The sequence below is a fragment of the Nansenia antarctica genome, assembly GCF_963989245.1.
Source record: "Nansenia antarctica genome assembly, chromosome: 2".
Lineage (NCBI taxonomy): Eukaryota > Metazoa > Chordata > Actinopteri > Argentiniformes > Microstomatidae > Nansenia > Nansenia antarctica.
The window spans coordinates 63040769-63054834 of NC_137675.1; the positions used below are offsets into that span (position 1 = coordinate 63040769).

A 14066-nucleotide genomic window follows, 5' to 3' on the forward strand; every position below is an offset into this window, starting at 1 on the left:
AAAAAAATTGAGAAGGACGATAAAACCTCAAATCAAAACATAAATCTAGAGATAGAATTTTGAGTCTTAAAACATACCTTTCTTGGGCCATTTCTGGGTGAGTTTACAGTCGAGAGTAGGATCTCAATGACGTACAGCTGCTTGTTACTGCATTTCCACATCCTTCCCTCAGAGTCCATCAAGTAACGCAGGACCAACATTTTGAACAGAAATTCATGAAGGCCTTTCTGCACCTGATGAATATTGCAAAAAATAAAATAATAATTGAATCAAAACATCAGAGGTAATAAATAATTCCAGCTGTGTGTGTGTGTGTGTGGTAACTAAATACACTTTAGATAACACTTACACCAGAAGTCTCTCTGTGTGTGTGCATTAATAATTGCTTGGCAAATGCATAATAATGGAGTTGAGTGGCTTCTGTTAAGTAGAATCCATAAGTGGAATAAGAACTGTTGCTACTGTGTAATAACAAACCGCTCAACTCTATAACCTATAATGACAAATCAATGTAAATACAATTTGACTAAAGTAATAAGAGTTACTACAAAGGTATACGGAAAACACAATATTAAGTGTTATCCAAGATCTTTTATTATTCTACATAATACCCAATAGATTTACCGAAGATGTGACATCAAAATGAAAGATGGTGAGCTCTTTCGTCTTGGGGGTGTTGAGAAGAGACTGAAGAATAATGTTCTCATCAACCCTGGGCTCAATCAATCGGATGCATTTGAGCAGTGAGGGCTTCCTGGTGGTATGCTGCAGTTTTTCATACAGCCTCTTAATGTAAAGGGATTTACCTGAAAGTTTTAAGTTTTAACATGTTATAGTTCTGAGTCAAATATAAATTGAGGAGTTAGTTCATGTCGATAAGATCAAATGTTGGTCAACCTATCTGTGCACATCAGAACAAGCATAACACTCACCAACACCAGCTCTTTTGGATGACACAACTCCAACGCAGAGTCTCTCTTTGAACACAGCAGCAGCACTCGACTGGTCTGATGGGACGGTGTAGTGTCTGTTCAGGTAGCTCTGAATCCTACTCAGAGGCTCTTGGGGCACCATGTGCAATCTGTACTGGCTGAAGGCTGAGGGAAGGTAGGTATGCTCCCGATCTGAGCTGCAGATGATCACGAGTCTGTAATCTTTTCTGCCCTGCATTTTGATTCTCTGGAAGAAGTTCTCAACTTTGGAGCTCACTTCATAAGTCAGCTGATCTCCATAGAGCATGGTATATATCTTCTCTCCTCTATAGCCTAAGGTGAGGCAGCGCCTGAGGAATAGCTCAACCTGCTCGTAAGGCGTAGAGGAGTCGCAGAGGAGGACCTCATCGTAGGTGGGAAGTTTCTCGTGTTTGCTACTCATGTATATGGAGATGCAAGACATTAGGATATCATCATGTGGACAAACAATGAGGTTTGGGCTCCCAATAGTCAGGCCCTTGGGTAGCTCTCTTTGAATGCTTTTCTCTTTCCTCTCATCAGTTATTATGATGATGTCTTCCTCAACCTCTTCATCTTCATCTTTGTTGGCCAATATCTCCAACAGTCTTCCAAGGCTTCTGACATCAACAGTGTCTTTGAGAACGTTCTTCATGTCTTCCATGTAAGCGTTCCACATCAATTCCAGCTGTCTTATGCCACTTGCTTGCTCCACAAGACTTGGTAGATCCTCAGAGGGAAGATCCATTTCTCCCATAAAATCTGGATCTCTCTCTACATTGCTTGGTACCTCAACAAACGTCTGAAAGTCAATGTCCTCATTTTGCTCTGCTGGTTTGGTGAGGATTTCATACTGTAGAGCATGCCAGACCTGCCTCAAATCTGATGGTGTGCAGTTTGGTTTGACAAAGGAGAGCATCATGAGAACCTGGTCCTTCAAACTGCTCACATTTTGCTGTGTCAGCTTGCTGCACAGATAGACAATCTGCTCTGCGGTGTAGTAGTTCAGGTAGTAATGGCTGGACCTCTGTTTGTCCATGAAGTCCTTCCAGTACTTAAGACACTTTTCCATTTTCCTGCACAATTCAGGGAGCTGTTCCACTATGTTGCCTTCTACCATAATAACACTAATGACACTGCCTAGGTTGAAGTTCAAGATGATGCCTGCCTCTTTGCTGAGTGAGCTACAATTGATTTGGGCTTCCCAGTGCCTGAACAGGGGATTCCCAGCAGTAAACAGGGCAATGAATGCTACAGCTAATCTCTGGACATTGGCAAAAACCTGAAAGAATTTACAAAATGATTCTTCAGTTATAATTATATGTATAACATACAATATCACACATACATATGAAATACTCGAATCTATATATTTGTATATACTATATCAAGTTCAAATCCACATTAAATTGTTTAACTAAAACTAAGACAATTACATTATCACGGTTATTTCTATTTATGTATTTATTAAATATGGGTATACCTCTGCAAAGTGGTCCACCTCACACTGGCCCTGGTCCCCTTTACCAGACATGAGCATGAGCTTGTTTTGGAGCTCCCTCAGGTCCTCCAGAGAGTAACGGCGCATCTCATGCCCCTCATCATGCTCTTCTGGGATCTGCAGCTTCAGGGCCGTGTCAAGACTCAACTTTATTAAGAAACAGAAACAAAATCAATTGAGGCATGACACTGAAGAATCTTATCCTCCATGATACTGAATCGATATGGAACGGAATGAATGAAACATTTACCTTCTTTACATTCTGCCCACTGATGACGTAGATGCCTTTATTGTTGATGGCTGATGCTAAAGAGAGAGAGGACAGCTCCACAGACCCATGGCTGTCCTTGACAGTCTTCAACCACTCCAGGTGGCGTGCAGTGTCACACTGGAATCAGAAAATAGAAAGTCAATGGCATTCACTGCAAAACAATAAATACACAAATTGTTGTTTTGTTCATCTTTCTCACCAGCTTCTTTGGGAGGTTTCCATCATTTTCCAATGCCCTCCAGAGCTTTTTCAGTACCTCCTTAAAGGTCTGGAAACCAGCTTCTGGTTTCAGCTCATACAGCATTGGGGAGTAACCAAGGACAGCATCATGGAAACAGGCAACACGGTCCACATCAAGGTCATTCTCTCCAGCAGAAATGGAGGCCAGGTCAACGAACACCTTCAGCTCATTGATATCTGTAATAGCATAAATCAATATAGACAACACCACCACATTTTGGTTTAAATCAACAAATATGAGAAAGATAAACAAATATGTTTAGCCATTAGACTGTTACCTTCAAGGGCCTCTTTAACCCAGATGACAAAGTTCTTCCTGAGGCCTAGCTCCTGAAGGCACAGTCTGCGGGGTTCTGTTATGTCCACCAGCACCCTCTTGGCCACGATCAAGTCATTGTCAATCCGATCCAGTTGCTCGTTTTTAAAGTCTGCATGTGTCTGGGAACAGAAAAACCAAAATAAATTAATTGATATATTCAACATAAATTGGGAATAGTGGTTAAATCTCTGATAACAAATAAAGCACATTTAAAAATATTAACAGAATATAATCACTTACAACTTCTAGCAGATTCTCCAGGACCTGGAAGTTGCCTTGTAAGCAGAGGGTCTCCTTGACCTGCATGATAACTTGTGCCGACACTACAGCCAAGTGAAGCTCATGGTACTGCTCAATCTGCTGAACTCGTCTCTGGATCCACTGTTTGTCATTGGACTTATCGATTTTGCACATGATGTCCAAGTCCTGAGCCAGCTCTACATACTTGCCCTTGTAGGCCTTGAAGAGGGTGTCAACCTCCTTCAGTCTGAGACTACCATTCTTCAGGGATGTGTAGATGTCTTCGTAGTTAGCATAGCAAGGCAGGAAAATATCATCATGTATTATATCTGGCGGTGCCATGAATTCAAACACTCCAGGCTCTTCATCTCCTTCTCCCTCTCCACGGGCAAGGAATTTTGCCTGCTCCTCCCAGCACATCTTGAATATGTAACTATCTTTGAACGTGTGCAGTTCTTCTGCCATCCGTCTTATCTCCTCGTCAAGCTTAAAATAGGTTACCACACCAGCCCTTGAAGAGGACAGCTGGTCAAACGGATGAACCTCCATGAACTGGTCCAGGGTCATAGCCTCAACGTTGGTTTGTTTTCTCTCCTCCAAGCCTCCCAAGTCAACTTTAAACATTTAAGTGATCAATAGTATTATTATTATTGTGACCAGATTTGCAAGGTAATTTACTCATTTGAATTTAATTGAAATTCACCCAATGACATATCCTACAACAACATCACAAACAAAAACACACCTGTGATATGTTCCTGTAGCTTGCGACTCATTGTGAGAAGGATTTCCAACAGCTCCTGCTCATGGTAGACAGCATTCACCTCGTCCTGCCTCAACTGCAGCAGCCTCCTCATAGGGGAGCTATCCTTGTATCGCTCATTCTCAGACAGACAGTCTGCATTCAAATGAAAACATGCATTTGAAAGCTATACATTTGAAAACACTGACATTTCCCTTCAAGAGGACAAAACAAAATATGACATTACCTATCTTCAATAGCTCTGTGAAAGTACCACTCTTCTCTAAGATGTAGTTGAGCAGTTTGATCTTGATGTTTCCGTGGATGAGCTGGTTGGAAATGGCTGTGAAGGATGATATCGCAACAGCAATTCTGTCCCTGGCTTCTTCAGACAGCTGCTCAATCAGTTTCTCATCGGCACCTAAAATGACATAAATTACAACATGGGTAAAAGTACACTGAAACAGGATGGATAGTGCATTGAAATGCTTGAGTCAGCTTCAGGACAGTCAATAGCAGAATATAAGTACCGTGTAGCTGAAAGATGTTCTTGGCTGCTGTCCAGGAGAGGAGGTGTTGAAGGACAACCTCTTCTTCATCCTGATAATTCCCATGCTCGTCTCTGGGCCAGGACTTCTGGATAATGGTTGAGATAAGTTTTCCAAACCTCCAATTTATGCTGAACCTCTCAAAGAGTTTGGCCTCAGACTTGCTCTGTATGAGAAAAGCAATTGTAAATACTGGGATTTAAAAGGGGCAATTTGGGATTAGTAAACCCATTTTTGGACCCAAAACATAACCCGACATATATGTTGCATTATTGCAGCATTATTTATAAACATTGTATAGCTTTAACAAAAGAAAAGGAAACCATTTTGATCTCATGGATGTACATATTTAACTCGGTCTATGAATTTGAGAAAAAAAGTGTTAGTTTGTTATTTGAATCCCAGATTTCCCATTTAAGTCAAAAGCACTTAGTACTTACACTAACAATCGACTTACAATGTACTATATTTAAGATTCAAAGGGGGTTTGATTTGTTGAATCTTCATGAGAGGTCCCGTACCTGGCACAATGAGGTGACAGCTTCCAGAGCACATTTCTCAATACTTTTGGCAACATGTGGATGAGAGTTGTTCAGGTCCTGCATCTTTGAGCAGTAGATCTCAATTTGATCCAGTGGGGACTCCTAAAAGTATGACAACATTTTTAGAGATATCTCTGACATATACATTTCATCAATCCTGTGTTGTCGTTTCATACCTGTTTCAGTTTGCCTTCTAAATCCGTAATGAACGTCTGTCTCCATTCCTTTGTGAAATCCTCACTTACGAAACTGAGAGCGATTATGTTGTTCCACATCTAAGATTATAACCGAACAGTAAATACAACGTTAGCTTTGATCTGCTTAATGATAAAAACAAGGCAATGTTTTTCACAATAAAACATTTTCTTCTCACCTCAATCTCTGTAGTGACATTAACAGATAGGTACATGGAAGATACACCCCGGGCCAGCAACCTGTCTTTGAAGGTCTGAGTGATCCATTTTCTCATAATTGCCATCGCCTTAGACAGCAGCTCCAGCTCCTTTGCATGCATACAGTCTCTTTTCACATCCTGGGTAATAGAACAGTTTCACATCATTATTTGTCATTTTCATAACTAGTTGAAGTTATCTTTCATTTAAAAAGGATCATGCTATTTTGGACAACTGTCAAATGCATAACAACGAGGATTGAAAAGCCAGGGTATCATTTTCATATGGTATCTATTTAAAGATAACATTTAGATATTGGATTGATGGGATGGGATTCTCTATGAATCACAATGAAGCTACTTTATTTCCACATACCTGCACCTGAAAAGACTGGGCAAAGTCTGAGACAGAGACTACCAGGTTCATGCATCCTACAGGGATGTTTGCGAAGTTCTGGCTGTAGCTTGATCGGACTCCTTTGCAAATCTTCTCAAGCAGTTTCACTGCTGTCGCAAGGCACTCTCTACCATAAACCTCATTAAAACAACTGCAACCACAATAAACAGTAGATGTTTCAAGCAACTGACTACCACAGAAAAAGGAAACCATTAAGCAACATGCACTGATCAATGACATAATTACCTGTATTTTTTCTCAATGACATTACTTTGAATATGTGAAAGTGTGTCTGACACATCCTGTAGGGCACAAAACACCACATTAGAAAAGACCACACATCTTTTATAATATTGGAAGCTTGTAATATCTTCAACTAGTGCATCAACTCACCTCCTGGTTAACATAGCTAACGTCCGAAGGAGCCTTCATAGTGAAAACATGAAGCATGTCAAGGAGCTCAACTTCACCGGAGGTAGTTCCCTCAACAAAGAGGGAACTACATTCTACCAGGTCCTCACTGGTCATCAGATACATCCAGGAACGGGCCAAAAGTCTGTCCACCTCCACCAAATAGCTATTGGCTTTCATGAGATTTAACATGGATCTAAAAAGGAAATCACAACATTTAGGAATAACATTTTCAACAAACTCCCCTAGTTGGAAATAGATAAAATACATATTTATCAGACAAACAAATTAGACAAACAGAAGTGAATATGAGCTAATCCGTTAATGGAGAGACACAGTAAGAGTTATTTAATAATGGAGATACGTACCTCCTGTCCTGGCTGTTCAGTGATGTGTTGACTCCTGTGAGGCCTCCTGTGAGGCCTGCCCAGGACTGCTCATACATGGGACTGACTGTGAGAGTGACTTGTTGAAAGGGTTTGGAGGTGCCCTTAACAAGGTGGAGCAGAGGAATCACCAGAATCCACCATGATATCCCCTCAGTCTTCACAGTGTTCATCAGACTCACCAACATGTCTGGCAAGCTGCTTAGGAAAGAAATACATCAGTGTTTTCTCCTCTAATACCAGTTGAGCACATACCGGTACTCAGAACACATCTTCTAAGTGTTCCTTCACAACCTATTATTTGACCGTAATTATTTGAATATGTCTAAATGTCCAAGAATCTACAAACCCAATATATCAAAATCAAAAGAACCTACTTTTTTAAACCTGAGACAGCTTGAGCGAAATCTGTCCAGTACTGCAGGAACTCGTCTCTGGGCAGCTTGGGCAGGCAGAGGGCAGCACAAAGCCGAGTGAGTTCTCCATTGTCCAGTTTGAAACCATACTGTTTCCAGACATACAGCATGATCACAGCAGCCCTTAGAGGGTCCTGAATGAAAGTGCTCTTCCCATCCCCCTCCTTCTGCAGCTTAGGAGTCACACACTCCAGCATGAACTGCTTCAGAAGCTTTTTGACCTTGGAAAGTAGAAAATTGTTTGTTATCAGACGAGAGACGGACAGAGTCAGACAGATTTTGAAAATATTGTAAATGCAAAATGTTTTCCCTTCCATTTATTTGTGACGCTAATATTTAGAGCATACAAGGAATTGTATTTGTAGAATATTAAGTCAAAACAATGAGTTCACTTCTTACATCTTTTTCGTCATAACCCAACTGCCATTTCTTGTGCGTTTCCTCATACACAGAGGGGTTCTGATAAATCTGGTAAAACTGATGCAGTTGACTGAGGAAACTCTTGAGATTTATGTCACTCCAGCTCCCGAGGAGGTCAAAAATACTCTCAAGCATTATCCTCCCTGCGATTTCTCTGCCTTGGATCACACTTTTCCTTTGTTCAGGCCAAACAACATCTTTAAGACGCTTAAGCACGTTCTTGGATGGCTCAACACAGATGATGTCATCATACTGATGCCAGTCCCCTGAAATAAAATGTTGAAAAATCAAAGCAGAACAGAAATTCCCATAAACATTTCCTTACAAAATGGATAAAGGTACCCAAAATATGGACAGTTGTAACAAAACTTGTGATACTGCACCAACCTTCCTCATTGAGCAGATGGGACTTCACAAAAAGACACCTATTGGTAGGGTTTGTAGAATCCAGTTTGTATATGTACTCAAACTCGTACTTCGCCTTTTTGCTCTTATAGACAAGATACTTGTACGGTATGGACGTAGCTGCTGCGATAGTTTTTGTTGTGACCAGGCTTCCTTCAACTAAGAATCCATGCTCTCCTAGGTCCCTGTAAAAATAAAAATAAAGAAAACAAATGTATCTATTTCTTGTTTACTAATCATTGTTAGTAATCTAATAATTTATAATAATACAATTAGCCAGCAGTGTTGAGCATTAGGCTAAGCATGTGTGGAAGATAAACATCAGTCTTCACATGGGTTCGACAGCGTGAAAGTAAAAAGGTTCTTTATTAATTCGTATTGCAATGAGGAGAGAGAAATCGATCAACGCAGAAAATGGCGTGCAGAATGATGTGGTTCTCTCTGCCAGGTTCTACTCCAAGAGGCCCTGCTCCATGAGTTACAATGAGTCAACATAGTATACAATTCACATTAGTCATGCGTTGGGAATGTAATTAGTGAGTTAGTACATATTATAGATCAATAAAATAGCAGCATTAACATGGAAGTAAAATACAAGTGATTAGACACAAATAATAAGTTATTATATGCCTTCATTTACTTCCATGCATGCCAGTCATCAATGTCAACATCCCCACCTAATACATTTGATTGTCCTTAAACTCACCTAGTCACAGAGAGCTCTAGTGCATTGGCGTCCCAGGTGCCAATGTGTTCCCCAGCTCTTATGAAAACACGGTCCTCATTCGGGTCAAGTTTGAAATCCTTTGAGAGGACTGCGTGGAAATAGATTGTGAGCCTCTCCCTTGCAGATACTTGCCTTTTCCCTGTAGTTATCCTGAAATTGGACAGAGAGGTATGCACGATTAGTACAGGTAAAGTTGAGATATAAAATAAGTTAATATCTCCTTTACATTCACTGAGATACTTTTAACCAGCAGAAAATTGTGAATACCTTTTTGGAGGTGGGACATCCTGAGAGTTGGCTTCTGAGTCGTCACTTTTGTCTTTGTCTGCTCTCTTGGAGTCTGGACTCTGATGTGCAGAAGAGGCATCTCCTTTTTCATGGGAAGACTGCTGGACCTCCATGTGCTCCACATTTTTCTGAGGGTCAACACCGGAGCCTCTGCTCGCCGCCTGCTCAGTGGAGGAACAGATTAATTGAAGGTTAGGGTTAAGTAGTTGACCTATTTGACCATAATTGGTCAAACAGATCCTTCTCAATAATTACCAGACAACATTATCTTTTAAAAGTAAAATAACACCATTACCTCCGGTCTCTTCTGGTTGCCAAACACCATCTCTTTATCAGCAGCAGAAGATTGTTTTGACTGCTGGCTCTGCTGATCTGCTTTCACTTCCTGTTTGGATTGCTTACTCTGATTCGTATTCTGGTCCATGTTTGCATTCTGGTCCAGGTTAGTTTGCTTGGAGTTTGCCACATCTTTCTTGTTCTTGTTGCTCTTCCCACCAGCCTTTAGATTTTTCTGGTCAGTGATCTTTGTAGCTTCGACTGCGTCTGCCTGAGGAGTGGTGCTGGGGGACTTGCCCCCTGAGTTTGTGAGGGAGGTAGGTTTACTTGTCGAAGCTGACTTGGATATGAGATTAGAGGGTGATTGAGGTACTTCATTCTCTCGCCCCATCTGGGTACCTTGTTCAGCAGACTGATTCTCTATGCTTCTCTGTGACGATGCAATGATTTGTAGACTTTGCTTGTCAGACATGTTCTCAGATGGTCTGGCTTCAGCAGCTGTGACAGATGCACTAGAAGGGGTCTCAAGCGGCGCAGGCATGACGTGAAGAGAGTCTGGTGTCTCGTCCATTGCACTGGCTGAGCTGTCACTGTCAGATGACTCACTCAGAGTCAGATGAAACACTTCCTGTTTATTCATTTCCTGGCTGTCTACCAGGGAGATGTCAGAGAGGTCAGAAGTCATCTGTTCAGGGCCATCTTTCTCTTCTTTCTTCTTTTTGGTTCTTTTCCTCTTTTTTCTCTAATAGAGCCAAAGATGAAAACATGATGAACAAAAAGCATGTACACAACATACAATTAGAAATTACAGGGACCTCCCTGGAGTAATTTAGGGCTAAGTACCTTACTCAAGGACACACTAGTGGTGGTGTTCCCAGGTGGGATTTGAACTCATGACCTTCTGATTACCAGTCCAACTCACTATCCACTAGGCCACATAATGTAACAAATAGAAGATATATACTAAATATACTAAATCCTCTCTAAACACAAATTATAGTCAAAGCATATTGTGAAGTAATGTAATGGAGTTCAGTGTTTCCCCTAGGTTTGCTGCCTTGGGGGGGTGGCATGGACCGTGGCATGGACCCCCCCCCCCCCCCCAGGGGGTAAGACCCTGCCTCATACCAGCGTCATGTCCAGGGGTGTACTTGTACATTAAGCCGCCTCACGCTACGGAAACAGGAGATAGGCTCCTGCCCTATGGGCCATTAGGCTCCAGAACCATCGGTTCTCAAGGCTACTTACTTATGTGGTCTTGACTACCTGTCCACTTTCTCACCTAGTTCTTGCTCTCTCTCTCTCTGGTGTGTCGACACCATCCTGCTCTCTCTCCTTCTCTCCCTCCCTATCCTCCTCTCTCCCTTTTGCTGTCAACCAAAAGGTAAACAAAACAGCCAGAGTATTTATAATCTAATAAGAGGCATAAATTGATCCATATCAATTCATAACATAATTATAATTGAATATTGGATTGCTGTGGGCAATGTAGTCAGATAGTCATTTTGACTTTACTCTCTCACCTGAAAAAAAATCGTATGTCCAACTATAAAAAACAGACATTTCCAATGCTTCAATCAACTGTCCATGTACTGTAAATATGCCATTATGGTATTACCACGAAGCCCAACTCTAGCAGAATAAGAAAGATAGTATACTTTAAGTGAAATAATAAAGTGCCTCCAGTTAGCTCTTTAGCTGGCAAGTGTGCAAGGAGACTAGCTCATCTCATCACCTCTGAGCTAGCTAGCTTGCTAGTTCTTTGACACTATTTACACTATGGAACTATAGTCAGACACTTTCTAGTCACGATAATAACGACCAATTTTAACCAACTTTCTCTGTCAGAACACTCAGCAATTATATTTGCTAACGTTTCAACTTGCTTACTTTCAATCTGCAGACATCACAACCGGCAAAAACTCTCGCGTCTCGCGCGCACACTTGCGCAAAATCTTGTATTATTCTCCAGCGCGGCACAGCGCGAAGTGTGGAGATAGGTCTGGCTATGCGAGACTACGGCTGTTACACGTTACCAACGAGCCTATGGGCTTGCCACTCGCCAGATTCGGGTTGGGTGCGTTTAAAAAACACGGATATTTTAGCCTGCTTGTCAGATGTTTGGTGTCTACGTCCGTAATAATTCCTCTTTCTTGGGGGGGGCGGGGGGTTCCGTTGGGAGGGCGGCCCGCCCCCCCAAGGCAATGGTAGGGGAAACACTGGAGTTCATCCTCGTCAGCCAAACCCATGACGTGAACCAGCATTCACAACATTTCTCACAACATCACTCTCTAGCCCCACGTCTGCTGATGGGGCCATACTGTATGATAGCTTACTACTCAAATAGTGACAGGCTCACATCTGCTACAACAATGTTAATCTTTAGGGGGAACCTTTCAAAAACATTTAGGGGCAGTTTCCCAGACACAGATTAAGCCCATTCCTGGAAACACATTACACATTCAATGGAAAATCTTGATTGAAGATACATGTTAGTCTAGGAGTGGAGTTAATCTTCATCTGGTAAACCAGCCCATAGTGTTAATATCCACCTTCTTAGGGTTTCTGTTGGTCTCTTCATTTTGCCGTTTAGGAGATTTGTTGGTCTCCTGGTTGTCCAGAGATGAGGCATCACTCTTTATTTCTGACTTCTCTTTCCCACTTTCCAACGACGGTTCAGGGCTTATGGGAGTAGTTCCAGAGGATTTGTCTAGATTTGAATAACAAAAACATCAGTCACACCAATGGCTGTGAAATACATTCCAAAACACAATAATTCCCTTTTGCAGCCTGATGCAAATTCACCATCTCAACATAACAACTCTCATTCTCTAGTATGGCATAACTGTTGCAAATCCAAAATGTTGAAAAGAGCATTCCCTGATTACGCTAAAACAAACCTTATTTTACATTAGAAAATGTGTCAATATGTGATCATATTGATCTTGCATTAAGGCAATAGGCTACTTACCGGGTGCCTTGATGGAGGGTTGTGCAGATAGCTTAAATCCACACTCACTGCAGAATTTAGCTGACTTCTCTATAGCTTTATGGCCACATTTAGTGCACTTCATCTTGAGATTTCAAGAGTCTGTATATCAGGAAAGCACTGTTAGTTCACTAAAGAAAATACCTTTCATTTTCGTTTCAGTAGAATGTGAGAGATGTAACTAGCTGTCCATTTCCCATTTAGTCAGTCTCAGCATTTTACACATCAGACTAGACACTAGAGCAATATCTAGTAGACAAATACCATTGTACATAAGTGAAACAGTTCAAGAAAATAACAAAATAGCTGTGTGTGTATAAGCAAATGGCATTATAAGGAAGGCCTGACCAGGCGTGTGCCTAGCCTGTGCCCTATGTTAAACGGTGCCCTGCCCACCTCTCGACATCACATTTCGCAGCGATTGAAACTTCCTCCAATCGCTAACGAATACCTCAAGCTTAACCAATCACAAATCGTCCCGCTGCTACACGCGCTACCCACTTCCTGTTTTGTTTTAGCATAACATTTATATTTCATCCTCCAACGTCAACACACAAAACAATAAACTCCTATCAAATACACAAGCTGTTAAAACGTTATTGTTACAGTATTTAAAAGGGTGTGACACACTCGACACTGGGGCAAATGTAGGTAGTCGGCTAACGTAGCTAGATAGCAACTGCAGCAGATAAAGTCAGCTAATGTTGGTGAGCTGGGGACATTTTAATGGCATAATAAAGATGTCGAAATGTAAAAGCCGATCTACCCACACACGGACAACTACGAAACAGTGATGGATAAATAAAATAAAAAAGACGACGACGACGACTGACATGCACATAATGAAATGCACTCGTATGACATAGACAAATAATAATACTCTCATCAAGTGCGTTGCAGACAGGTGAGCACATCGCACACAGGCATAGCTTTCTAACGCAGATGTGCATGATAATGCCATCATGCCAGTTGGCTATTTCGTGGTTAGGGTCATAGCTAGTGCCATTTTAGTTAACGCAGCTCCACAAGAATCGCTATAGCCTACCCTGGCTGCCTGGCGGCTTTGGAGTCTCAGCTTAGCCCCCTGTGTTCTCGTCTCTGACTCACTAGACAAATAGCTTTTCCCAAAAACGTAGCAACAGTACCTGTTAATTGCACGGTAATCCGTCAGGAGTTTATTCTGTCCGATAAAGAATTGACCACGAGAACATTTTGTCCAGCCGCGTCATGTCATGGAATGAGTGAAGAAGCGACTAAACTTTCGTTTTGTTGGAAATGGGCGTCAACAAACGTGTCAGTCTTTCCAGTCGGTTGGCGAACCAGGTGACAGCAGTGCTCTTCCTGGCTGGGGGTTTCCGAATCATACGCTAATAATTAACCCACCTACCGTATGAGGCTAAGCAAATCAAATAGTAGTTAAAAGATGCCATACAGAACTTGTGTAACACATTCTTGAATGTTGACAGTATGGTTCATGATATTGTGTTAATCGATTTCTCGATTACCATTGTTACCACAGTTTTTTTTTGTAGGTCCAGTTGTTCAAAACCCTTTAATCTGGATAATTCCGGTTATTTTCTCTGATCTAAGATCAGATCGAGCAGGTT

The 14066-nt window shown here is 41.5% G+C and overlaps 1 protein-coding gene across 1 annotated transcript in view; it reads right to left on the reverse strand.

Moving 5' to 3' along the window:
• The window catches only part of LOC308150414 (E3 ubiquitin-protein ligase rnf213-alpha-like), a 33486-nt gene extending 19808 nt beyond the window's left edge, over nucleotides 1–13678 (reverse strand). The window contains exons 1-27 of the mRNA XM_080523248.1: nucleotides 13605–13678; nucleotides 12442–12561; nucleotides 12023–12180; nucleotides 9490–10212; nucleotides 9174–9355; nucleotides 8886–9056; nucleotides 8162–8364; nucleotides 7754–8040; nucleotides 7316–7575; nucleotides 6921–7136; nucleotides 6535–6748; nucleotides 6388–6443; nucleotides 6106–6292; nucleotides 5727–5885; nucleotides 5530–5628; nucleotides 5333–5455; nucleotides 4794–4977; nucleotides 4511–4684; nucleotides 4267–4419; nucleotides 3522–4135; nucleotides 3241–3400; nucleotides 2922–3139; nucleotides 2702–2839; nucleotides 2434–2598; nucleotides 933–2232; nucleotides 625–806; nucleotides 78–233 (exon numbers count right to left, since the gene is read on the reverse strand). Coding sequence (XP_080379374.1) covers nucleotides 78–233; nucleotides 625–806; nucleotides 933–2232; nucleotides 2434–2598; nucleotides 2702–2839; nucleotides 2922–3139; nucleotides 3241–3400; nucleotides 3522–4135; nucleotides 4267–4419; nucleotides 4511–4684; nucleotides 4794–4977; nucleotides 5333–5455; nucleotides 5530–5628; nucleotides 5727–5885; nucleotides 6106–6292; nucleotides 6388–6443; nucleotides 6535–6748; nucleotides 6921–7136; nucleotides 7316–7575; nucleotides 7754–8040; nucleotides 8162–8364; nucleotides 8886–9056; nucleotides 9174–9355; nucleotides 9490–10212; nucleotides 12023–12180; nucleotides 12442–12544 — 6585 coding nt within the window. The 5' untranslated portion in view covers nucleotides 12545–12561; nucleotides 13605–13678. The remainder of the gene's footprint in view (nucleotides 1–77; nucleotides 234–624; nucleotides 807–932; nucleotides 2233–2433; nucleotides 2599–2701; nucleotides 2840–2921; nucleotides 3140–3240; nucleotides 3401–3521; nucleotides 4136–4266; nucleotides 4420–4510; nucleotides 4685–4793; nucleotides 4978–5332; nucleotides 5456–5529; nucleotides 5629–5726; nucleotides 5886–6105; nucleotides 6293–6387; nucleotides 6444–6534; nucleotides 6749–6920; nucleotides 7137–7315; nucleotides 7576–7753; nucleotides 8041–8161; nucleotides 8365–8885; nucleotides 9057–9173; nucleotides 9356–9489; nucleotides 10213–12022; nucleotides 12181–12441; nucleotides 12562–13604) is intronic.
• Between the last annotated feature and the right edge of the window lie 388 nt (nucleotides 13679–14066).